At 43.2% G+C, this 27,725-nt stretch overlaps 1 protein-coding gene across 1 annotated transcript in view; it reads right to left on the bottom strand.

Annotated features, from left to right (window-relative positions):
* The window catches only part of LOC116979948, a 47,578-nt gene extending 20,141 nt beyond the window's left edge, over positions 1-27,437 (bottom strand). The window contains exons 1-3 of the mRNA XM_033031906.1: positions 27,041-27,437; positions 21,619-22,032; positions 736-894 (exon numbers count right to left, since the gene is read on the bottom strand). Of these exons, the coding sequence (XP_032887797.1) occupies positions 736-894; positions 21,619-22,032; positions 27,041-27,101 (634 nt within the window). The 5' untranslated portion in view covers positions 27,102-27,437. The remainder of the gene's footprint in view (positions 1-735; positions 895-21,618; positions 22,033-27,040) is intronic.
* Positions 27,438-27,725: the final 288 nt, after the last annotated feature.

Genomic DNA, 27,725 nt, shown 5'->3' with positions numbered 1-27,725 from the left:
ACCGAGATGAGAAAAAAAAAATTCACACAGAGAGTGGTGAATCTCTGGAACTCTCTGCCACAGAGGGTAGTTGAGGCCAGATCATTGGCTATATTTAAGAGGGAGTTAGATGTGGCCCTTGTGGCTAAGGGGATCAGAGGGTATGGAGAGAAGGCAGGTACGGGATACTGAGTTGGATGATCATATTGAATGGTGGTGCAGGCTCGAAGGGCCGAATGGCCTACTCCTGCACCTAATTTCTATGTTTCTATGTTTCTATATACACACAATTTGCAAAGGCCATAAATACACTGCCCTGGCTTCCTGTTGACACAGATTGCAATGGTAACTTCAATGGACTTCATTTGCATCTCATATGAGGGACCGCCTAGTCACTAAGGGGGATGCCTTGCTTAACAATCCATTCATCGTTGACACGATTTGTGCACAAGCTCTGTCCCAAAGGCTCAACATTGGGGAGATAGGAGCTGAGGAAATTCCCAGCTCCAAGTTCAAGCAACTTTATCTCACACGCTTGAGGTGAAAGATAGTTTTACCCAAATTGGCCTTGACTAAATTTTGTTATCTCTACGGAATCAGACCACAGCTGATTTTTAAACTTTTTTTTCTGCTTTCTTAGCCAATGTACAACAGAATTATTCTGCCTAAGTCACAGATTTTCAAGGCCATTATAACTAAACTTTAAGGCATCTCCTGAAATCACTTAAAAAAACAAAACAAGATTATCTGTCTTACCATCAGTATACTTAAATGTCACTGTTTTATCATTTTCTTTAGCGTATGTGAAGTTTTCAAATATTGAATAGAAAGTCTCTGTGGCAAAATTAGTCACAGGGATTGTTGTTGATTTTTCAACTTTTGCTGTCTGATTTTCCAAAACTTGAATATGATTATCTGAAAAGAAGATAACAAATGTCAGATTCAGTTAAAATTGAGAAAAGGCAGAAGTGTTGGTTTTTACCTCCTGGCACAAAGACCTATTGCTTTGCATCACAGGGATCAATGTAGGTTAGGGAATAATGTCATTCACGGACAACCAGGCTCGTTACATTACTACTATATCGTCCTGCCTGAAAATGTCACATACTGCCCTGAGCCTAAATGCTTATTGCACCATTCCTGAAAGATTAAACAAAAAACATTGTTTTTCCTAAAGGACCTGTCCCACTTTCCCGAGTTACCACGAATTCTCCCGAGTTTTCCCCTTAAATCAAACTCGGAGAATTATGGTAATAGCCAGCCGTAGGTACTCAGGGCTATATTATTTACTCGTGGACATTTTTCAACATGCTGTCCACGCTGATGCCCCGAGTACCTACGGCTGGCATTATGAGCCGCTACGAAATATCTACGGACTCCTATGGCCTCGCTGCTACTCCTACTCTGGAATTTAGAAGGATGAGAGGATATCTCATTGAAACATATAAGATTGTTAAGGGTTTGGACACACTAGGGGCAGGAAACATGTTCCCGATGTTGGGGGGAGTCCAGATCCAGGGGCCACAGTTTAAGAATAAGGAGTAAGCCATTTAGAACGGAGACGAGGACACACTTTTTCTCACAGAGAGTGGTGAGTCTGTGGAATTCTCAGCCTCAGAGAGCGGTGGAGGCAGGTTCCCTGGATGCTTTCAAGAGAGAGCTAGATAGTGCTCTTAAAAATAGCGGAGTCAGGGGATATGGGGAGAAGGCAGGAACGGGGTACTGATTGGGGATGATCAGCCATGATCACATTGCATGGCAGTGCTGGCTCGAAGGGCCGAATGGCCTACTCCTGCACCTATTGTCTATTGTCCTACGGACTCGCTATGGACATTCTCCGAGTTTGAATCAAGGGGAAAACTCAGGAGAATTCGTGAGTAACTCGGGAAAGTGGGCCTTAAGTATCTGACAAAGTAACGGTTTCTCGCAGAGCTGGAGCATTTTTAAAATTCAGTTTAACTACTGGCAGAGGAGAAACTGATGGAGGAAGAGGCACTGAAGGAGCTTTTTTAGAGTTACAGCAATGGAAACTAGCTCTTCAGCCCACTGAGTACATGCCAATCATTGATCACCCATTCACACTGAATCTATGTTATCCTGCTTTCACATCCACTCACATTCCGGACAATTTACAAAGGCCAATTGACCTACAAACCCTCAGGTCTGTGGGATATAGGAGGAAATCGAAACACCAGAGGAAGCCCACACGGTCATTGGGAGAACATACAGACTCCACATTGACAGCACCCAAGGCCAGGATTGAACCCAGATCTCTGGCACTGTGTGACAGTAGCTCTACCAGCTGTGTCATTGTGCCAATGTTTGTATATTGGGGTACATCTTAGAATAGAATATGTTTATTGTCATTGCACAAAACTGAGCAACGAAATTCCATTTGCTTCTCCTCCGTTAAAAGAAATACAACATAACAAACAATACACATATGTACAGTTAATAGTAAAATAATAGATACATTTTTTTTAAAGTTTAAAAGAATTTAGCGGTATTCCTCGAAGTTACTTCTTGCTTCCCAGTGTTCACTATTGGAGTTAAGCTCTTTTACCGCACATGGGTAGAAACTATTTTTTAGTCTACCGGTGCGAGCCTGCAGAGACCTGAGTCGCCTCCCCGAGGGTAGCAGAGTAAAAAGGTGGTTGGCAGGGTGGGATGTGTCCTTCTTGATATTTATGGCCCTGCGCAAGCATCGGGCCTTGTATATGTCATCCAAGGAGGGCAGGTTAGCGTTTGTAATGCGCTGCGCAGTTTTTATAATTCCCTGCAGCGCCCTCCTCTCAGCCACAGTACAGCTAGCAAACCACACCAGGATTCCATAGGTGAGGATACTTTCCACGGCACATCGATAGAAGGACAGCAGCAGCGGCTGTGAGACGTTAGCTCTCCGTAGAGACCTCAGGAAATACAGCCGCTGATGAGACTTCTTCAAGAGAGTGACGGTGTTCATTTGCCATTTGAGGTCCTGGGAGATGTTTATTCCCAGGAACTTAAAGCCAGTGACTCTCTCCACCATGTCTCCTTTGATGTATAAGGGAGCAGGTTCCTCTCTCCTCTTCCTCCTGAAGTCAACGACAAGTTCTTTTGTCTTTGATGGGTTGAGTACCAGGTTGTTTTTGGTACACCAGACGGTCAGTTTTTGGACTTCATCCCTGTAGGCAGACTCGTCGTTGTTGTTTATCAGTCCCACCACAGTCGTGTCGTCCGCAAACTTGATGATCCTGTTTGTATTGTGTGTTGGTATACAGTCATAAGTGTATATTGTATACAAGATTGGACTCAGCACACATCCTTGTGGCGCACCTGTGCTAAGCGTCAGGACTGGGGAGTAATTGGACCCCATCCTGACAGTCTGTGGGCGATCTGTTAAAAAGTCCTTAATCCATCCACATGTGTTTGCATTAACACCTAGATCAGACAGTTTGTCCACCATTCTGCTGGGGATGATAGCATTAAATGCAGAACTAAAATCTACAAATAACATCCGCACATATGAGCCAGAACGCTCCAGATGTGCCAGTGCAGAATGTAGAGCTGTGTTGATGGCATCTTCCGTTGACCTATTAGCTCTATATGCAAACTGATGCTGATCCAGCGTGGGTGGGAGTGAGGACTTAATGTGGGCCAGGACCAGCCGTTCAAAACATTTCATCACGGTCGAAGTGAGAGCAACAGGTCTATAGTCATTCAAGCTCGTAATTAAAGTTTTTTTGGGTACAGGCACGATGGTAGCAGTCTTAAAGCATTTAGGGACAGTGCACGTTAACAGAGAGAGGTTAAAGATTTTACTAAAAACCTCCGCCAACTGGTCTGCACAGTCCTGCAATACTCTCCCTGGGATGCCATCTGGTCCAGCAGCCTTCCTGGGGTTGACCCTGCGGAGTGTTCTTCTGACGTCCTCCGTACTCACAGCGAGTGGCGGGTTGTCAGTGCTGGGTGCGGCTGCAGGTGCAGGCTCTGCCTCATTCAGCTCAAACCGGGCGAAAAAATGGTTGAGCTCCTCAGCTAGCGAGTTGTTACTGCTGCAGATGATCGGCCCCCCCTTGCCCTTATAGTTCGTGAGTTGCTGAATGCCCTGCCAGACACGCCGAGGGTCCCTCTCGTTGAAATACCCCTCTGTCCTTCTTCCATTGCCTCCTTAATGGCTCTCTTTAGTTTAGATCTGGCAGTGCTGTACAATTCATCACTGCCAGATCTAAAGGCTGAGTTCCGTTCTCTCAGCAGGTTCCTGACATCCCTGGTCATCCATGGTTTATTGTTTGGGTAGCACCTGACCTCCCTGTTGACAGTGACGTTGTCAATACAGTTCTGTATATAGAACACGACTGTGGATGTATATTCATGTATGTCCTGGTTTGCAAACAAGTCCCACTCGGTGCGCTCAAAACAGTCCTGAAGTTGGGCGGCAGCGCCCTCGGGCCAAGTCTTTATGCTTCTCACACTGGGCTTGGTTCTCATAATGAGAGGTCTGTATGCCGGGGTGAGAAAGAGTGATAGATGGTCAGACTGGCCGAGATGAGGGAGAGAGGAGGCTTTGTATCCATCCCTAATGTTGCTGTACATCTTACTCGCCAACCTATGGGAGTTGTTACCATCAGTCTCCCCACACAAGGCCTTATCTAATCTGCATCATAAGGCCGATCTTGCTGTACCAGAGCATCCAAGACTCCAGCCACAAGGTCTAAGTGTACTAAAGCCTTTAATGGCACTCTGAGGAAGTCCCACCCCAAAAAGCTCTAATTGTTTTGTAAGCCGCCGAAGCCATCTGTCAAATACTTGAAGGACTTTAAAAGTCTCTAATATTCAGAAACATTTAAACTATAACATTTGAAATAGATAATTAAAACTTTATTTTTTAATTTGTAAAATAACCTAAAGCACACAATTGAAGATAATATAAAAATAAATTTTGCAATGAAACTTATGATCCCCTTTGCCTTGTTACCAAATCCCCAGTAAACGCAGTCTCTACAACACTCAACCTCGCACTATCACATCTCGACCAGAAGAATATCTATGCCAGGATCCTGTTCATAGGCTTCAGCTCAGCTTTTAACACAATCATCCCACAGCAGCTGGTGGAAAAGCTGAAGCTGTTGAAGGTGGACACTGGCATTTGCAACTGGGTCCTTAATTTTCTGACGCAGCGGCAGCAGACAGTCGGGGCGGACAGCCGGACATCAAGAACCATCGCAGTGAGCACTGGCTCACCCCAAGGCTGTGTCCTAAGCCCCCTGCTGTTTTGTCTGCTTAGTCATGACTGTACTGCCAGACTCAACAATAATTATATCAACAAGTTCGCTGATGACACAACAGTGGTGGGTCTCATCAGTGACAACAATGAGTCGGCATACAGGATGGAGGTGGAGCTGCTTACAGAGTGGTGCAGATCTCACAACCTCACCCTCAACGTGGAAAAGACAAAGGAGATGGTGATCGATTTCAGGAGGGCTGGAAAACACCATCACACACCGCTGCATATTGATGGTGCTGCTGTGGAGAGGGTCAGCAGTGTGAAGTTCCTGGGACTTCACCTGGCGGACGACCTGACCTCAACGACCAACACCACAACAGTCATCAAAAGAGCACAGCAGCGGCTCCACCCCTTCCGGAGACTAAGAAAAGCAGGTCTCACCACTGTTCACCTAACGACCTTCTACAGGGGCACCATCGAGAGTATATTGACCTATGGCATCACTTCCTGGTTTGGGAGCTGCAAGGCTTATGAACAGAAACAACAACAGGATAGTGAAGACAGCCAGTAGGATCATTGGTGCTCCACTCCCTTTCCTGTTGGAGATCTATCAGAAGCGCAGCATCCGCAGAGCCATCTCCATTATTAAGGACCCTTATCACCCATCACACTACATCTTCTCCATTCTGCATCTGGGAAGAGGTACAGGAGCATCGGCTGCAGAACCAGCAGGATGCTACACAGCTTCTTCCCACAGGCAATAAAACTGGTTAACGGACTGTGTCCCCTCCCCATACATCATACACCAACACATCTAACCTCGCCCATAGTTTGACAGGTAGACATCTGCCAAAGCAAAGCCACTGAATGTCTGAATGTCTGTGTATAGTTCAATTTTAAAGTCTATTTTAGATAAGTTAATTTTAAAGTTGTATGTATTTATTCTGTTCTTATTAACTGCACTGACAGGAACTGATGAGAAACAAATTTTTGTTTCCTCTGTGTATGTCAGTACTCAGTGAAAATGACATTAAAGTAAATACTGAATACTGAAATGAATGGGGTCTCAAATCCTTTGTGTAGGATCTGAAGGACAATTGCTGTGTTAAACGGTTTTGGATCCATCTTATTTCTCAGCATGTGGAATCTAGTGACAAAGATAATGACAGATACATGGCTCTCTGGATATACAACTGGTTAAATAGATAATTGCTGGTGGTTCCCTTCAGAACTGCCAGTGCACCCAGCACAATGTTTTAAAATCATCTTTATCTTTTTTTTAATAGGCACTGTGTGTAGATAGTGATTTTTAATTTTCATACAGCTGCCTGATTATAGAAACATAGAAATTAGGTGCAGGAGTAGGCCATTCGGCCCTTCGAGCCTGCACCGCCATTCAATATGATCATGGCTGATCATCCAACTCAGTATCCCGTACCTGCCTTCTCTCCATACCCTCTGATCCCCTTAGCCACAAGGGCCACATCTAACTCCCTCTTAAATATAGCCAATGAACTGGCCTCGACTACCCTCTGTGGCAGGGAGTTCCAGAGATTCACCACTCTCTGTGTGAAAAAAGTTCTTCTCATCTCGGTTTTAAAGGATTTCCCCCTTATCCTTAAGCTGTGACCCCTTGTCCTGGACTTCCCCAACATCGGGAGCAATCTTCCTGCATCTAGCCTGTCCAACCCCTTAAGAATTTTATAAGTTTCTATAAGATCCCCTCTCAATCTCCTAAATTCTAGAGAGTATAAACCAAGTCTATCCAGTCTTTCTTCATAAGACAGTCCTGACATCCCAGGAATCAGTCTGGTGAACCTTCTCTGCACTCCCTCTATGGCAATAATGTCCTTCCTCAGATTTGGAGACCAAAACTGTACGCAATACTCCAGGTGTGGTCTCACCAAGACCCTGTACAACTGCAGTAGAACCTCCCTGCTCCTATACTCAAATCCTTTTGCTATGAAAGCTAACATACCATTCGCTTTCTTCACTGCCTGCTGCACCTGCATAGATGGCATTGTCAATAAGGCAGACTGGTTTTTGTGATTGGATCGTCATCTATCTATCTATCTATCTATCTATCTATCTATCTATCTATCTATCTATCTATCTATCTATCTATCTATCTATCTATCTATCTATCTATCTATCTATCTATCTATCTATCTATCTATCTATCTATCTATCTATCTATCTACTATTAAAACTCTGTGCCTGCCGCCTGCCGTCTGGCTGGCTGCCTGTCTGCCTTTTGATTTGTTCCCAATACTCGCAGATGTCCAATCGGAATGGCCGATGCTCGCAGATGTCCAATCGGAATGGCCGATGCTCGCAGATGTCCAATCGGAATCTGCCGGCTGCATTTCTTCCTTTGATTCATTGCCACGCCGAATCCAGACGCTCAATCTCCGACATCATTTCCATTTCGCTAGAGATTTCGCTTTTCTTTCTAAGTATCCGCTCCTCATTACATTTCGTCGTCTTTAAGTACACGTTTTTAATCAAATCCTTCTCCCCCCCACTCACTCATGTTGTCGCCTCCTGCTGGCCAGCGACCATAAAGGCTGCTGGCGCCCGCATCTCAACCTCAAGAGATGCCATTTAAAAACGGCCTTTCGGGGACGGCTTTACTTCGACGACCACGTCTCCCGTGGGGGCTACGGGTAGGGAACGGCTGCGTTGCGGGATTATACTTTTAAAACTCTGTGTGTGGGGGTGCTTGGTGCGTGTGATGCCGCCCCGCCCCCCCCCCCCCCCCCCGCAATCGCACGTTGGGGAAACGGACCCGACTTCGAGGACCACGTCTCCCGTGGGGGCTACAGGTAGGGAATGGCTGCGTTGGGGGAGCAGACCCAACGGGTCTGCCACTGGTCTAGTATACTATTAAAACTCTGTGCCTGCCGCCTGCCGTCTGGCTGGCTGCCTGTCTGCCTTTTGATTCGTTCCCAATACTCGCAGATGTGCAATCGGAATGGCCGATGCTCGCAGATGTCCAATCGGAATGGCCGATGCTCGCAGATGTCCAATCGGAATCTGCCCGCTGCATTTCTTCCTTTGATTCATTGCCACGCCGAATCCAGACGCTCAATCTCCGACATCATTTCCATTTCGGTAGAGATTTCGCTCTTCTTTCTAAGTATCCGCTCCTCATTACATTTCGTCGTCTTTAAGTACACGTTTTTAATCACATCCTTCTCACCCCCCCCCCCCCACTCACTCATGTTGTCACCTCCTGCTGGCCAGCGACCATAAAGGCTGCTGGCGCCCGCATCTCAACCTCAAGAGACGCCATTTAAAAACGGCCTTTCGGGGACGGCCTTATTTCGACGACCACGTCTCCCGTGGGGGCTACGGGTAGGGAACGGCTGCGTTGGGAGATTATACTTTTAAAACTCTGTGTGTGGGGGTGCTTGGTGTGTGTGATGCCACCCCCCACCCCCCCCCCGCCCACAATCGCACGTTGGGGAAACGGACCCGACTTCGAGGACCACGTCTCCCGTGGGGGCTACAGGTAGGGAACGGCTGCGTTGGGGGAGCAGACCCAACGGGTCTGCCATTGGTCTAGTATATTACTAAAACTCTCATCTTATCTGCGTGCGTGTGTGTGTGTGTGCACGTGCGTGCATGTGAGTGCGTCATGGCCTAAACTACGCCAAAACGGTACATGGTAGAGCTACAATTTTTGGACCACCTTACTCACAATTGTCTTGTGCTGTGTTTTTATCAAGTTTTGTTTAGATTGATGTTATATTTTACAAATTATTCACATTTTTAACTTTACAAAATCCCACTTTGAGAAATATTTCTTCCATCTGCACTGGCAGTTATAGCTATGACGTCACAATGGGATTGTAGCCCTGCCCGCAACAATAATGTTGCAATCCCAGGACACGGAGTCTTGCCAGCCCTAGCAAGTGCAATTGCATTTTTTTTAAAGTTTAAAATGAGGGAGGTTGAATAAGGGGAAATGAGCTACCCCTGCACAGTTGGGGGCTATGGGTGAGTAGTAGAATATTTCGTTGGGGGACCGGGTTGCGTAGGGGGAACGGGTGAGTGGTTGAATATTGCGTCGGGGAACGGGTTGTATTGGGGGACCAGGCCTCCCGTGGGGGCTATAGGTGAGTGGTCGAATATTGCGTTGGGGGAACGGGTTGCGTTGGGGGACCAGGCCTCCCGTGTGACAGGGACCCAACGGGTCCCACTTGGTCTAGTTATACTTAAATAGTAAGCAGACAACAGATTTTTCCACCAACCTTTTATTCCTAAAATTTGCAAATTTATAGTCATTCATCCACCAGCATTTACAGCACGACATTATTCCATTGTGTCAGACCACCACCAATTTATTTTCTATTTCAAGAGCAAATGAAGATTTTTACGTATGTTCCAGCCCTTCAGTGTGTAAAGGAGGAAGGGTCCCATGTTGTGTCTTTCCCCCACAGAGCCTTTGTGCTGGATGTACTGAACTTCATTGTGTCCCTTATCACGTAGTTCTGCATTGTGGAATGTGGCAACCTGCAACATTCAGGACAACTTCTAGCATTAGAAGTCTGGTAACTTTCGGGCAGACACAAGTGAGTCTGAGAATGAGTTGATAATCTTCCAGAACCAATCAATGCTTGTCTCAATGTCCCTGGGAACAGCACGTTGAGCACATGCCCTTGATAGATTGCTCAACGTACAGGCAGTGCAGGGGATAAAATCAAAAACATAACCAGAAAAGGCCAGAAAATCTGAACAGACTATTCTTACGAAGAATTGCAGATGTTGACTGTTTCTCTTTGCACAGGGGCTGCCTCATCTTCTGAGTTTTCCCAACATTTTCAAATCTTGTTTCAGATTTTCAGCATTTGGATTTTATTCATTCTCAAAAATGAAATTCAATGTTTCCTCCCTGCAACCCAGCAGGCAGGCACACTGGGAATAATAAAGGTTATAGGGAACAATAATTTTGGTGGGGAAAGCACACGTTTGCAGTTCTTCTGATCATCACAATTGTCTTGTGCTGTGTGTGCGGATGACACAAAGCTGGGTGGCAGTGTGAACTGTGAAGAGGATGTTAGGAGGTTGTAGGGCGACCTGGACAGGTTGAGTGAGTGGGCAGATGCGTGGCAGATGCAGTATAATATAGATAAATGTGAGGTTATCCACTTTGGCGGCAAATCAAGGGGGCAGATTATTATCTCAATGGGGTTAGGTTAGGTAAGGGGCAGGTGCAGCGAGACCTGGGTGTCCTTGTACACTGGTCACTGAAAGTTGGCGTGCAGGTACAGCAGGCAGTGAAGAAAGCTAATGGAATGTTGGCCTTCATAACAAGAGGATTTCAGTATAGGAGTAATGAGGTTCTTCTGCATTTGTATAGGGCTCTGGTAAGACCACATCTGGAGTATTGTGTACAGTTTTGGTCTTCTAATTTGAGGAAGGACATCCTTGTGATTGAGGCAGTGCAGCGTAGGTTCAAGAGATTGATCCCTGGGATGATGGGACTGTCATATGAGGAAAGATTGAAAATACTAGGCTTGTATTCATTGGAGTTTAGAAGGATGAGGGGCTATCTTATAGAAAATAGAAAATTATAAAATGACTGGACAAGCTAGATGCAGGAAATATGTTCCCATTGTTGGGCAAGTCCAGAACCAGGGGCCACAGTCTTAGAATAAAGGGGAGGCCATTTAAGACTGAGGTGAGAAAAAGCTTTTTCACCCAGAGAGTTGTGAATTTGTGGAATTCCCTGCCACGGAGGGCAGTGGAGGCCAAATCACTGGATGGATTTAAGAGAGAGTTAGATAGAACGCTAGGGGCTAGTGGAATCAAGGGATATGGGGAGAAGGCAGGCATGGGTTATTGATTGGGGACGATCAGCCATGATCACAATGAATGGCGGTGCTGGCTCGAAGGGCCAAATGGCCTCATTCTGCACCTATTTTCTATGTTTCTATGTAACTCCTGTCTCACCATTGCCCTCTCCTCTTTATACTAGCTATCTTCCGTCCCCACCTTTAGTCTATGCCTAGTTTTGACCCAAAACATTGACAATTCCTTCCCTCCCACAAATACTGTTCAATTCGCTTAGTTGGCGGATTGCTTGATACTCCTACTTTCCAGCATCTATAGTCCCTAATTTAAAAGCTTTACCTTCAATACTTTCAAAGCATTTAATGGCCATTGTTGGGCCAGTCGACATTCAGTTCTCTGGTGGACACTACCCAGGGAAGATCAAGGCTGCAGTGGAGTATCAATAATGACCTAGAATCCTGCTGCAAATATATTAATGAGAACATTATTTTATACACTCAGCAAAATCAATAACCCCACTCTCACCATCGACGGCACCACTGTCTCCCCATCTCCCCAGGCCCGCAACCTTGGCGTGATCTTTGATTCCACCCTCTCCCTTGAGCCTCACATCCGCCATGTCATTAAAACCTCCTTCTTTCATCTCCGCAACATCGCCAAACTCAGACCCTCTCTCACACCTCCCACTGCTGAAAGACTCATCCATGCCTTCATCTCCTCCCGACTGGACTATTGCAACTCACTTCTCCTTGGCATCAGCTCCACCTACATCAACCGACTCCAACTGGTCCAGAACGCAGCCGCCCGACTCATCACCCACACAAAATCCTGGCATCACATCACTCCAGTCCTCAAACAACTACACTGGCTTCCCATCTCCCACCGGATCACCTACAAAATCCTGATCCTCACCTACAAAGCCCTCCACCATCTGGCCCCCCCATATCTCACTGACCTCCTCTCCCCCTACCAACCCTCACGGTCCCTCAGATCCACATCAGCCGGTCTCCTCTCCATCCACAAGTCCAACCTCCGCAGTTTTGGGGACAGAGCCTTCTCCAGGGCAGCTCCCAGGCTCTGGAACTCCCTCCCCCAACTGATCCGCAATTCCATGTCCCTCACCGTCTTCCAGTCCCGCCTCAAGACCCATCTCTTCACCTCTGCCTATCCTTAGCCCCACGTCCCCCTCCCTTTTCATCTGTGCATTAATTGCCTCATATTGTGTTTTGAATTGAATTCTGTCTTTACTTTGTGTGCTAGTCATGTCTCTAATAATTATTTCATTCCCCTTACATGTTTTTCCTCTACCTGCTAAATTTTTGTAAGGTGTCCTTGAGACTCTTGAAAGGCGCCCATAGATAAAATTTATTATTATTATTATTATTATTATTGTTTCAGGTGAAAGTACTACTGCACCATGATTCACTTTCAGATTCAGATCAGTTTATTGTCATACACACCAGGGTGCAAAAAAAATTCCTGTACACATTAAGCTCACAGAGTTAGCAGTATACATGCCTTAACGATAAATACAACAGGAAATACAATGATGAATACAAGACGACAGAATGGTGCATTGTTATCGTGCAATTTGAAATATTTTATTGTTTCTTCATTGACAGTGACTAAATCCTGGAACTCTCTAACAAACAGCCTGTGGTGGTGCCTGCACTAGAAGGACTCTAGTTATTCAAGGTAGCAACTCATCTTGCATCAATAATTAAGGACAGACAATAAAATACTGGCCTTGTCACTGACATCCACATTACATAAACAATTTAATGTAATGTCATGATTTAGCTTAGTTTAGAGATACAGCATGTAACAGGCTCTTCAGTCCACGCTGACCATTGATCACTCATTCACATGAGCTATGTTATCCCACTTTGTCATCCAGTCCCTACATATCAGGAGCATTTTTTTTAGTTTTACTGGGGCTAATTAGCCTACATACCTGTACTTCTTTGGGATGCGAGAGGAAATCAGAGTACGTGGAGGAAATCCACACAGTCGCAGGGGGAACATGCAAACGCCTCACAGACAGCATCCGAGGTTAGGATCGAATTCAGGTCAATAGCGTTGTGAAGCGGCAACTCTACCAGCTGTACGTATCACAGTTGTTGTCACCAGGGCCAAATGCTTACATAATGTGTGTCCAGGAAAGTCATGCACCACTGGCATTGATCTGTGCAGTGCCATCTCAGTGCTTTTTAAAAGAAATATGGGCTCAAACATTTTGTCAAATGTGACACACTTTGACTAGAAAATTCAAACTTTTAGTTTAGTTTAGTTTAAAGATACAGTTGGGAAACAGGCCCTCTGCCCATTGAGTCCGTGCTGCCCAACAATCGCTGTACGCTAGTATTATCCTACACACTTGGGACAATTTACCATTTTTACCGAAGCCAATTAAACTACAAACCTCTACGTCTTTGGAGTGTTGGAGGAAACCAGAGCAACCAGGGAAAACGCACGCTGTCACGGGGAGAATGTACAAATTCTGTACAGACAGCACGCATAGTCAGGATCGTACCCAGATCTCTGGCGCTGTAAGGCAGCAACTCTACTGCTGCGCCGCTGTGCCACTCATATGCTGGCTTTCAGGCATTTAAACAGCAGAATTGAAGACAATTTGCTCGACATTTGTGTCAAAGTGCACGCAGTCTGACTGATACACTTTGGTCTACTTCAAACCTGTTGGTCTTCCAATACAACGAGTGGTCCGTAAAGGAATGCTGCCAACTGGCATAATCCAGGTTGCAGGAGCAGGTGCTGTGGGATGCACTGAAACTTGGTGCAGCAAACAGAAAGGTTTTGTGGGGAAGGGATGCAGTCCAAGTTATTTCTGCCATCAACATTGAGGGCCAAGTCTTTTGTAAAAGCCTGTCAAACATGAGAAGTTTAGTTTCGCCAAAAGGAGCCATACTGGCGACAATGATGGTCTATCTACAAATGGTGCTCACTCTGTAAGTGTATAGAACCAATAACACTATGAATGCATAAATGGAACAACACTATAAATGTGTAAAATGCTGTGCACGTTTTAAAATATTTCTTGTTTTACTTATGAATAAAGTTTATTTTGAAATATTACAAATACAAGAGTCAAATAACTGGGCATGTGCAAACTCTCACCGGACTTTCCAGTTCACCCATCTGGCGCCCATTTGTAAAGACTATTCCTAAGTTTTTTTTTAACCCCAGAGGTGAAGTGAAGTGAAGTGAAGTGAAGTACACACATAAAATTGACTAACAAATCCAGCCAAAGGGATCCAAATGGTCTTTTCTCAATTCAGATACATTCATTCAAAAATATATTGCAGCTGTTCCTTGATATTAGAACATGAATCCTGTCAAAGTGGATTTCACTTTCAAAGATAGTTCTAAGATAATGAAAATGTAAATGTACAGGAGGTGAGTATGCATTTATATAATCTGAGTTTACATACCCCTACTGTGATGTGGAACTGATTGCATTGTGTTATTCCTTTAATCATTTCCGATTTAGTTCTTGACATGAGATTAATTTTCCCTTGCTGATTTGGACGTTGTGAATTGCTAATGCTAGTTGAAGTATCCTGAGAACACTATTAGAAAAGGAACAATTTGAGCAACTATTCACATAAAATCTTGGAAAATAACTAGGGTTTAGAAACAAATCACATTTAACAAATATGATGTTAAAAACACCGAGTGCTGGTGTAACTCAGTGGGCCAAGCAGCATCTCTGGAAGACATGGGTAAGTGACCTTTCCTGTCGGCAATTCAGAAGGGTTGCGACCCAATACATTGCCCTTCCATGTCCTCCAGAGATGGTGCCTGACCCACTGAGTTACTCCAGCACGTTGTGTTCTCCTGCAAGATTCCAGCATCTGCAGTTCCTTGTGTCTCTGTGTCAGTTAAAAAGTTGAATTTCAGTTAAATTAATATCAGTCTACATTAAGTATGTGAAAACTATATATTATGAAAGCAATTCAGCAAGCTATGTTGTAAATGCAGTTATGTTAATTTGTCACATATACAAAACTAACTTTTGCATGTTCTCCCTGTAATGCCCCTGTCCCACTTAGGAAACCTGAACGGAAACCTCTGGAGACTTTGCGCCCCACCCAAGGTTTCCGCGCAGTTCCCGGAGGTTTTTGTCAGTCTCCCTACCTGCTTCCACTACCTGCAACCTCCGGCAACCACCTTCAACCTCCGGGAACCGCACGGAAACCTTGGGTGGGGCGCAAAGTCTCCAGAGGTTTCCGTTCAGGTTTCATAAGTGGGACAGGGGCATAAACTGTGTGGGTTTCCTCCAGGTGCTCCAGTTTCCGCCCATGTTCCAAGGATATGCAATTGGAATGGTAATTTTACAATGTAATCTAGGCCTGATGTGTAGGTGAATGGTGGAAACTTGGTAGGGCTGATAGCATGCAAGGAGAATGGGAGTAATGTACATTAGTGTGTGGGTATTTGATGATCACAAGGATTCAGTGGTCTGATGATCATGTTTCCATGCTATATCTGTCTATGACTATGAAATAGCAGCAAGTCACATTTAACTACGTAATATCTTAACTAATAAGTCATTTCCCACAACAAATCAAGCATGGTTTCTGTTTAATTATTTTTCACAGATTTTCTATTGGTTATATCTACCTGGTTCACTGTTCCCAAAGATTATAAAAAGCAATTTATTTCAAAATAAGATAATGAAAGAATTCTGTTCATTTTACATTTTAGATTTTAGATTTCATTTTAGATTTCTATGAAGGTTCCACTGCGGTGGAACCTTCATAGAGTTAAAGAAAACTGTCTTGAATCAGCAGAGGGTGATCATTGAGAAATGCTTTGTGAGAATGTGCTTTCACCATAGCAACATCAAGTAGAACAAAGTGAGCAGGTCAAATAAAGCAGTACTCGCTTTTGTAGCCCACTAAATAAACAGAACCGTCTTCAGACCATTCGCTCTTCATCTTAAGGAGATTTGGTTGCACTAGCAACAAATTCAAACAGCGATAAAATCTAAACTTACAAAAAAAATGAAATATAACACAAGTAACGATGACCTGTATATAATCTGCTTCTCTCAGAACTAGCAATGCTGAATCTCTAAAATGGATCCAATTTTGTTTGAATGATATGCTGAGGCTGATAAGGATCACTCTGATGCAAGTAGGAATTATTCACCAACTTCAGATGAATAAATGTACATTTAAAACAAAAATATCTTGTGTGTGATCACCACTGTGTCACTACAACCTCCTGCCTTCCACCTCACACTGGAAGAAACTGAACGGCATGTAGATAGGGTATTTGTGAAGTAACTATAGACCACAAATTGCACAGAAAGTTGAGTCTGGTGCTCTGGCTGAGATTTATGCGTCATGATTAAATACGGGTGTGGTGCCAGAAGACTGGTGGGTGGCAAATGTTGTGCCTCTATTTAAGAAGGACTGCAAGGAAAAGCTTGGGAAATATAAACCCAGTGAGTCCAACATTTGTGGTTGGAAGGTTATTACAGAGTATTCTAAGAGATAAGATATACATGCATTTAGAAAGACAAGGGCTGATTACAGATTGTCAGCATGGTTTGTACATGGGAGACCGTGTCTTACGATTCTGATTGAGTTTATTGAAGATGGAACCAAAATAGTGGATGAGGACAGAGCTGTAGACATATATACGGATTTCAGCACACTTGACAAGGCTCTGCCTGGTATGCTGCTCTGGAAGGTTATTGCATATAGATCCACGGAGAGCTAGCCGACTGGATAGAAAATTGGCTTCATGGAAGGTAGACAATAGACAATAGGTGCAGGAGTAGGCCATTCGGCCCTTCGAGCCAGCACCGCCATTCAATGTGATCATGGCTGATCATCCCCAATCAGTACCCCCGTTCCTGCCTTCTCCCCATATCCCCTGACTCCGCTATTTTTAAGAGCCCTATCTAGTTCTTTCTTGAAAGCATCCAGAGAGCCTACACCGCCCTCTGATGCAGAGAATTCCACAGACTCACAACTCTCTGTGAGAAAAAGTGTTTCCTCGTCTCCGTTCTAAATGGCAACCCCTTATTCTTAAACTGTTGCCCCTGGTTCTGGACTCCCCCAACATCGGGAACATGTTTCTTGCCTCTAGCGTGTCCAAACCCTTAACAATCTTATATGTTTCAATGAGATATCCTCTCATCCTTCTAAACTCCAGAGTGTACAAGCCCAGCCGCTCCATTCACTCAGCATATGACAGTCCCACCTGACAGTAGCAGAGGGTGATGATGTGTACTGTATTTGTTTTTTGGACTGGAGGCCTGTGTCTATTGGTGCACCTCATAGTTTAGTGCTGGGCCTCCAGTCCAAATAATCATCTTCACCATCTATAATACCACCCACTTTAGAGTCATCTGCAAACTTAGAGATACGATTAAGAGATACTGTGTAGTATATGAGGGGTTTTTCTTTTATTTTTCTTTTTTCTTTTTTTCTCTCTTTTTTTGTATGGCTTTGTAAATATTTGATTAGTGTATAAATGTAAATAATTTGATGTACCTATGGAAATAGGTGTTTATAGCTGCTAAATTTGTATAAGATAATTATAAGCAGTTGAATAAGGGGTGGGAATTAATAAGCTTTGGCTTCTTCCTGCACCTTTTCGGACACATACGATTTCATTTATTTATAGATATTGTTTATGACACTTTATAAATATTCTTGTTTTGTTTTTTGTTTTTTTTGTATGCTGTTTCACACTTGCTTTTTATTCTTTTATTCTGTTCGAAATAAAGATTTTTTTTGATTTTATTTACTAATCACGCCTTGTACTTTGTGGTTTGTCGTCTATATCAATGATTTGGATGAGAAAGTACAAGGCGTGATCAGTAAGTTTACAGATGACACTAGAGTGGGTGGTATTATAGATGGTGAAGATGATTATCAAAGGTTGCAGCAGGATCTTGATGAGTTGGGCAAGTGGGCAGAGGAAACCTTGGATGAACAGGGAGATTCACTCCCTGCTCAAGTCCATATCCAAGGCTTCCAGACGAATGGTTCACATCATACAAGAAGGCCAAATATGATCTCCACAGACCAATCAGGGAAACCCAGTGAAACTTCCAAAGCAAGCTGGAGGTTCAATCCAATCAAACCAACAGGCAACTATGGCAGGCCCTGAATACCATCAAAGACTACAAGCCCAAATTGAGGGTGGCCCCTGGCAACGATGCATCTCTACCGAGTGAACTCAATGCCTTTTATGTCTTTTTTGAACAAGCAACAAAGTTCCGCCAAGGTGTTTCCTCCCATCCCCTGTTGATTCCATCTCTGTGGCATAAGTCAGATCTGCTTTCACGGGGGTAAACTCTCAGGAAGTGGCCAGCCTGCATGGAGTCCATGGAGAAACTGTGCACCAGTCAACTGGCCAATGACTTTGCCAACATCATCAACCACTCACTACTGTCCCCATCATTCCAGTCCCCCAAAAAAATAAAATGAGCCATCTCAATAACTACTGCCCTCACATTGTAGGGCTCTCTCGTCGCCAATAATGAAGTGCTGAGAAAGGTTGCTAATTGCTCATATCTGTACCAGTCTTCCAGACAATATAGGTCCCTTGCAATTTATGTACAGGTGAAATAGATCTGTGGAGATTGCACTATATTCAGCTCTAGATCACTGACAATAAGAGCACTTATATCAGGCATTCATTGACTACAGCTCAGCAACGACGGTGAAAGTACAGGAAGAAGATCATGTACCTAGTGTCATGGTGTCAGGACAACAACCTAAACATCAGCAAGACAAAAAACTTAGTTAATCTATGGAAGCAAAATGGTGAACATAGTCCCATCCTCACGAATGGAGCTACTATAGAGAGAATCGGTAGCTTCACGTTCGTAGATCTCCAGCAACCTAACCTGGCATTTTCATACTGATGCAATGATCAAAAAACACATCAGCATCTGATAAGAATTCTGTCAAACATCTACAGATGTGCTGTAGAAAATATTCTGATGGGATGCAACTCCGCCTGGTATAGCAACTGCCCATCCCTTGGCTGTCTGAACACAGCCCAGCCCATCAGTTTCATCACTTCTTCCCATCCAGTCCATCCTCACGGTGCATTGCATCAGGAAGTCTGGAAGTATCACCAAAGTTGCGTTTCATCCTGGCCATTATACTTTTCTCTCTTTTACCTTCTGGGAGAGTTACAGGAGCTGGAAAGTTCAGAAATCCAGACAAGGCAGCTTCTTTCCAACTGCTATCAAACGCCTAAACTAATCATCTCTTTTACACCTCCTTCACTGAGGTGCAGCCAAGTATTCTTACTCTTAACTCCTCCTCATTCATGTAAATGACAATAAACTAATCTGTATCTATTATTGTACTTCAAATTTTTTTTGCACTACTTGGATTTTGCATTACAACCTAGCTATTCTACTATTTTGCACTCATTCTTGTATTAATTGTAGTATTTATCATTACTGCATATATACTGTTTACCCTGAACTCATGTAAACAAGCAACATTATTCCACACTGGTGTATATTACAATAAACTAATCTGAATCTTAATCTGTCTATTTTGCAATCTTTCAATATGATTGGTAAAAGCGTGCATAGTTGATCATCTTATTTCATCAGATCCTAGATGACAATTCCATTGCAGCAGTACTGTGTAAGAAGGAACTGCAGATGCTGGTTTAAACCGAAGGTAGACACAAAATGTTAGAGTAACTCAGCGGGACAGGCAACATCTCTGGAGAGAAGGAATAGGTGATGCTTCGGCTCGAGATCCTTCTTCAGACTCGAGATCCTTTTTCAGACTCGATTTCAGCAAAGTTTCGCTCAAAATATATAACATCTTGAAGGCAGGGACAAATCTAACTACATGCATACACAGTTTTTGCCTCTTGTTTTCAATTTGTATGGCTCTTAAGGAAGGACCAATTCAAATATTGAAAGGTAACATGTTCATGTTAACTCCAAAGCTATGAGACTATGTAAGGCATATCTACTATCATCAAGAACTTGACACACAAGAGGTTTGTGACAAAAATACAATACTAGGACTGCTGGAGAAAAGAAATAAAAACAGCAGATGGTCAGAAATGCGCAGAATTCTACAATGTATTTACCATTTTCCTAGTTTTTGATTATAGTTAATATTTCAAGAAAATTACATTAATTGCTGCAATTTTCAATATTTTCTTATTTACAGCATTCCCCTATAATTTTCTCTTCTGATAAACATCTAGGGTCTTCCAAAGAAGGAGAGAACAAACACTGGTCCAACCATCACAGGGTTAGGGAACTTTAGTGTTAGTCAGCATAGAGAGGCCAATGATAAAGAATGTTGTTCTCATCTCTTCTCTGCAACTTCAAATTTGTTTATCATTATATTTTACCAGTTCGATTAAAAGGTTTTTGATCCAAAACATGCACCATGTTTCTGCCTCTTCAAATGCCACCTACTATGCTAAGCTTTTAACTTTAAAAAACTCTTCATTTGAAGTCCGATCGACAATATTTCTGTACCACAGAAGAAAAACAAGAGTAGCTTATATACATAGGAATGCATAAGTATATAAAGTCTACAATCTCACATAAAATTAATATATGCATATAATAGGAAAACAGATTTACAATGCAATATATTTTTGAAGAAATTATACTTATAGCTCTATTTTCAGAAATCCAAAACCAGAGTTGGAATAATATGACTCCAACATACCACCAGGCCCTGAATGGTAGAACATTCCAATGTGGGAAATGCCCAAGAAATAGTCTTTCTGACTGTGTTGTGGTCCAAGAAGCTCTGGGGGCCACTCTATGATATTAAACATGTTGTTACAACAAGAAAACTCTGGAAGAATATATTTAATTTCCTTCTCGTGCAGTTATTTTTTTTAATGCGAGAGGCATTTTTTTATTAGGATCGTCAAAATGAAAATAAATTATGGCTCAAAAGTGGGACTATGTGTGGAAAGCTCCTATTTGATTGGCATAAATATGATGGCGTGAATGGTCATGAGTGTCACAAATTTTCTACAATTCTATAAATCTTTGATCCAACAAATTCTATTTACCTGAAAGAAATGGTATCAATAAATAAAACATTGAGATTTTAACCATATGACCATATATAACCATATAAAAGTTTCAGCATGGAAAACAGGCCATCTCGGCCCTTCAAGTCCGTGCCGAACCCTTATTCTCCCCTAGTCCCATCTACCTGCACTCAGACCATAACCCTCCATTCCTTTCCCGTCCATATACCTATCCAATTTATTTTTAAATGATAAAATCTAACCTGCCTTCACCACCTTCACTGGAAGCTCATTCCACACAGCTACCACTCTCTGAGTAAAGAAGTTCCCCCTCATGTTACCCCTAAACTTCTGTCCCTTAATTCTCAAGTCATGTCCTCTTGTTTGAATCGTCCCTGAATTTTTTCCAGAGAACAGAAAACATTTTGAATGTTGTGAGTAGTTCTTTTATTTGCTGATAATCTTAACATTAATTTGAACATATGTTAGAGATCTCTAGGGTGATGGGTGAAATATTTTCGATAATACACTTATGAATGAGATCAATTCTGCCAATGTCTAAATCTTACTTGCCACTATAATTGATTGTAAGACCAAAATATTTGGAGTACCTTCACGTTGCAAAACTTGATCCGTCTCTGTACAGATGGTTTCATCTTTCAAGGTATGCCACTTGTTTAATTTGCCTTTTTCCTGTGAAACGTACACTTTGTTTGTCTTGTGCTTTACACTAAGATGCAAACTGTAGCCTTCGAGAGTTAAATGACCCCGTTTGCTGCATGTCCACTCCTGGGGGTGGCGACCATCACAGGGCTCCAATTTCACAGCTCCAAGTTCATTGGGTTTATGAACAGTGAGACACTGGTTGGTTTTGAGGCTGACAATATATTTTAGGCGGGACTCCCATCTCCAAAGCTGCTGCTTGGAATTTTCATTACACTCAGTGAGAGACACTCGATTGTTCTGACTATTTGCATGGATACATTTATCCAGCCGAACATTCTTGATGTTGATTCCTGGAATCTCTGATAAGGATAATATTAAAAAAGGTATAAGATACTGATGTGACATAATACACAAACAAATGTATTGGTGTAACATAGACAGATATCATTGGAGATTTATGGTCCATTTGTTCCTTCCATTAAACTTTTTGTACAATTTGCACATACAATTACTAACGATATACATCTATGTCCATGCTCAATTACTAGTCTGCTTTTGGTTACATAACTATGTACGAACATTCTGAAGGAAGTGATGAAGTGAATGGCTTTATCAAATGTTGTACTTTATGTTCATCCTGAACTGAGAGATTAAAAATCTCTTTGTTTTTGCCATTATTAAATAATCATGCCCAAATAAACCAGTTTACAATTCCAAAAATGTATTTAAATGATGTGATTTTGGTTTTGATTTTGAATACATAAAATCCGTGACTGTGTTTCCCTCTGTACCCACCCCTCCCCTTCCTCAGGCTCTTTCCCAGCAACCGCTGGAGGTGCAACACCTGTTCCTACAATTCTTTCTTTACCTCCATTCAGGGACCCAGACCTTCAAGAGTCAGACAGAGGTTTACTTGCACCTTCTCCAGCCTCGTCTCATGCAATCCGTGCTCTTGATGTGACCTCCTCCACATTGGCGAGACCATGCGAAGATCAGACGACCACTTTGCTGAACTCTTGCACTTGGTCTGCCAGGGCCAGTTGTAGCTCCCAGTTGCAAGCCACTTCAATTCCCCTTCCCATTCCCACATCGAACTGTGTGACCTCAGCCTCCCCCAATGCACACACAAACTGGAGGATCATCACCTCACTTTCTATCTGGGTAGCTTACAACCCAACAGGATGAGCATTGACTTTAGATTTTACAGATAGAGAGTGGAAACCGAAGCTTCAGCCCACCGAGTCCACGCCAACCAACGATCGCTCCACACACTAGCACTATCCTACACACTAGGGGCAATTTACAATTTTACCAAAGCCAACTCACACACAAACCTGTATGTCTTTGGAGTGTGGGATGAACGCAGAGCACTCGGAGAAAACCATGCAGTCAGAGGGAGAATGTACAAACTCCGTAGTCAGGATCAAACACGGGACTCTGCCGCTGTAAGGCAGCAACTGCCATGTCACCCCTAGCTTGCTGGAGGAGGTGAAAGCAAACCTCTGCCTGACTTGAATTCTGCAATCCCAGGTAAAGCATGCCCCCTCCATCTCATCGACCCTGCTTCACCTGCCATCCTCACTCTGGTGTATACTGTCTATTCCACTTCTCCCACCCCTGTCAAATAGTTCCTTTCTGCTCCACTATCTCCCCCATCTACTCATCACTCACCCCAGTTTACTCTGTGTCCGCCATTTGTCTTCCCCCCCCCCCCCCCCCCCCCCCGGGACTCACCCTCCCCACCATTGGTTCCACACTCTCCTCCTTCCTTTCTTATCTGATTGCACTATTTGCATCATGTTATCTTCTATACCAAACACCTCCAATATCCTTTCCTAGCTCCACTCCTATTAAATCTTTCCCTCCTCACCTTAAACCTATGTCCTCTGGTTCTTGATTCCCCGACACAGGGTATAAGACTCTATGCATTTACCCATATTCCTCTCATGATCTTGTAGACCATTTTAAAATCACCCCTCATCCTCCTGCGCTCCAAGGAATTTAGTCCTAGCCTGTTCAGTCTCTCCCTATAGCTCAGGCCCTTGAATCTCAGCAACATCCTTGTAAATCTTCTCTGCACCCTTCCCAGCTTAACAACATCCTTTCTACAACGGGGTGACCAGAACTGATCACAATACTCTAAATGCAGCCTCACATATGTCTTGTACAACTGTAGCTTCTATACTCAATATTCTGACTGATGGCTAATGTGCCAAATGCCTTCTTGACTACCCTACTCGACTGTCATGGCACTTTCAAGAAACAATGTACTTGCACTCCTAGATCCCTCTGCTCTGTAACACTCCCCAGAGCCCTGCCATACCTGTGTAGGTCCTGCCCTCGTTAGACTTCCCAAAATGCACTACCTCGTACCTATCTGTATTAAACTCCATTCTTCAGCCAACCTGCCCAACTGATCAAGATGCTGCTGCAATTTTTAACAACCATCTTCACAATCTACAATTACACCCACTTTGGTGTCATTTGCAATCTTAGTTATCATGCATTGTATATTCTCATTCAAATCATTGATATAGATGACAAACACCAATGGGCCCAGCACCAAACTATGAGGCACACCATTACTCACAGGCCTCCAGTCTGAAAAACAACCTTCCACCATCATCTACTACTTTCTTCCATGAAGCCAATTTTCTATCCAGTCAGCTAACTCTCCAGGGATCCCATGTGATCTAACCTTCCAGAGCAGCACACCATGCGGGAACCTTTTCAAGTGCCTTGCTGAAGTCCATATATGCAACATCTCCAACTCTGCTCCGTTTAACCTTCTTGGTCACATCTTTAAAAAACTCAATCAGATTTGTGAGATGACCACACTAGTGCCATAGTCTCTAGTGTCTCTCTTTCCCTTATTGTACATAAAATCATTTTGGATTTTCATTAATATTATCTGCCAGAGTAATCTCCCGCCCCTTCTTTTGCCCTTTTGATTTCCTTCTTAAGTATGCTCCTCAGTCCCCAAAACTCTTCCAGGCTTACACTTCACCCCAGCTGACCAATGCTGTCCCAGGCCTCCTCTTTTTTCCTGACCAAAGCCTCAACTTCTCTCATCATCCAGGCTTCTTCCTTCTGCCTGCCTTGCCCCTCACTCTAACTGGAACATGCATGCCCTGAACTCTCATCGTCACACTTTTAAAATCATCCCGCTTTCCAAACGTCCCTTTGCCCACAAACAGCCTATTCCAATTACTGTTAGCAAGCTCTTGTTCAATACCTTCAAAAGTGGCCTGGCACCAATTCAGTATTTTAACTCGTACAATAAAAGCCAAGACGTCAATTATCTTCCAAGCAGGTTTCTGTACTTCAGTAACTCAGTACAGCATCTCTGGATGGAGGCCGGGGATAGATGCCTTTCAAGTCGGGACCCTTCTTCAGATTTTTTGTAAGAATCATTTTTTGTAAACCAGCAACCGTAGTTCCTTTGTCTAGAGGTCACTGTACTTGGATGTTAAGTTTTGGTGGTTCATGCACCAAGGAACATTAGATCCATCCTAATACAAATTACCTTTAAACCTCACACCATTTAAAAGTATTATGCCCCTCAATTTATTTCTACTGAAGTGGATGATCTAAGTTTTCCACATTACATTCTTTGTTCCTATCCCTTCCATGTATCAGTTTTAATTCATCCACAATCCACACATTGTTAACCAGTATTTTTTTTACTTTTATTGTATGCCAACTTTGTATTTTTATTTTTACTTCTACTACCTTGCACTATGACTATGACCAGACGCTAAACTGCATTTCGTTGTACCTATACTTGTATTTGTGCAATGACAATAAAGTTGAATTGAATTGAATTGAATTGAATTGAATTTATGCTGTTTGAAGTTCCCAATATTTCTGTTTGTTTATTTCAGATTTCAAAATCATTTTCATGTTTTTTGGTTTGTGATTAGCACTTAGTTAAATATTGCAAAATGGATATTTGGATGATTAAAATGGCGGACATAGAAACATAGAAAATAGGTGCAGGAGGAGGCCATTCGGCCCTTTATGCCAGCACCGTCATTCATGGTGATCATGGCTGATCGACCCCAATCAATAACCCGTGTCTGCCTTCTCCCCATATCCCTTGACTCCACTAGCCCCTAGAGCTCTATCTAACTCTCTCTTAAATCCATCCAGTGATTTGGCCTCCACTGCCCTCTGTGGCAGGGAATTCCACAAATTCATAACTCTCTGGGTGAAAACGTTTTTTCTCACCTCAGTCTTAAATGACCTCCCCTTTATTCTAAGACTGTGGCCCATGGTTCTGGACTCACCCTACATTGGGACCATTTTTCCTGCATCTAGCTTGTCCAGTCCTTTTATAATTTTATATGTTTCTATAAGATCCAACAGGGGGGGGTGAAATTGTTTCAAAAACATGATTGGAGGCAAATGTAGAGGTTCCCCCCCCCCTCAAAAAAAATATTAGCATTAGGACCACCTCCTACTCTGACGTGCATTTTTGTGATGAGCTTAACATTTCAGGTGCTGTTTGTGTGGAGTTTGCAGGTTCTCCCTGTAACCGCGTGCGTTTTCTCCGGGTGCTCCGATTTCCACAGAAATGCGAGTTTGTAGGACAATTGACCTCTGTAAATTGCCCCTAATGTACAGGAAAACAAAAAAATGCCGGAGAAACTCATCGGGTGCAGCAGCATCTATGGAGCGAAGGAGATAGAAACATTTAAAACGTTGCCTATCTCCTTCGCTCCATAGATGCTGCTGCACCCGATGAGTTTCTCCAGCATTTTTGTGTACCTTCGATTTTCCAGCATCTGCAGTTCCTTCTTAAACACCTAATGTACAGGGGGTGGATGTGAAAGTGGGATAGCACAGAGCTATTGTGAACGAGTGATCGATCGTGGGCGTGGACTCGATGGGCCGAAGGGCCTATTTCTATGCTGAACCTCTAAACTAAACTGAAATGTAACTTGGAAGATAGTAAACCGTGAGAAGGGAAATTGCAGAATTTCGGAAGCTAAAGTGTGGCGGAATGCGCGGTTACATAGCTAGCAAAATGTAAGTGTGGGGTGATTTAACTTGTAAAACGGGAAACATATGCAAGAAACACCACAATGTTGAAGAGGTCCCAGAACAATCATCAGTTAAAGCAGTTCTGCAATGAACTCTGGTAGTCTTTTCAATGGATTTCTATAGCCTGCACCTCAAGCACAGTACATTCTCGCAATTGGTTACTTTTCAATTTTTCTCCTCTCCCAAAACCCTGGCTCCACTTGGCTGAGACGTGCAGCTTGTGACGCGATGCCAGGTAGCAGATCTGAACGATGTTGCTTCAAACTACATTTCAATCCCGCATCCTGCACGGTTAAATATTAACGGAGAAGCGCGCCTTACCTTCAAACAAAGTCACTTGAAGAAAACAGAGGACAAAAATCACCGAAGTGACAAGTCTCATCTCAGCTGCTCTGAATCTTCCTGTTGAGTAAAGTGTGCGGTTGGGGAAACACCTCCCGTTGTTGCAATTTTGCCGCAGCAAGAAGACTCAAATGCTTTTCCTCGATTGAATCTTTTCGTTGCTCAACTGATAAATAATTGCACTGATTAAAACAGGTTTCACTTACTGCTCCCCATAACTTTCATCTAAACAGAGTCAAGTTGCGCCATTAGTTTCCGTCTCAAACTGAGAGATTTTTGTAAAGTTCTACTTACTTGGCGATTAATCGGACCGACTGCTGCAACTTGCATTGTACAGTAACGTGGACAGAATTGCTGAATAGCTTGGTTGAGTCAATTCCGGAGTAGGGGTGGACAAACTCGTCTAGACTCTTTTATTGTGATCGGAACATCATAGATCAATATTCGTTGCTTTGGCCCCTGGAAAAATATTCTTACTAAAAATAATCCTCTCAGGATAACAAGAGGACTATGCAAAAATAATTGTTGAACGGGATTTGGCACAGGTTCACCAATTGAATATATATACATAAAATGTCTTAAAAATATACTCCACAGATGGAAAAGAGACACCGAGTTAATATTTCAGATCGATGATCTCACGTCAACGTGAGAAAAAATAGGA

The sequence above is a fragment of the Amblyraja radiata genome, chromosome 1 (assembly GCF_010909765.2).
Source record: "Amblyraja radiata isolate CabotCenter1 chromosome 1, sAmbRad1.1.pri, whole genome shotgun sequence".
Taxonomy (NCBI): domain Eukaryota; kingdom Metazoa; phylum Chordata; class Chondrichthyes; order Rajiformes; family Rajidae; genus Amblyraja; species Amblyraja radiata.
Note: the sequence above shows the minus strand (reverse complement) of the source record. Positions and strands in the feature narration are given on the sequence as shown.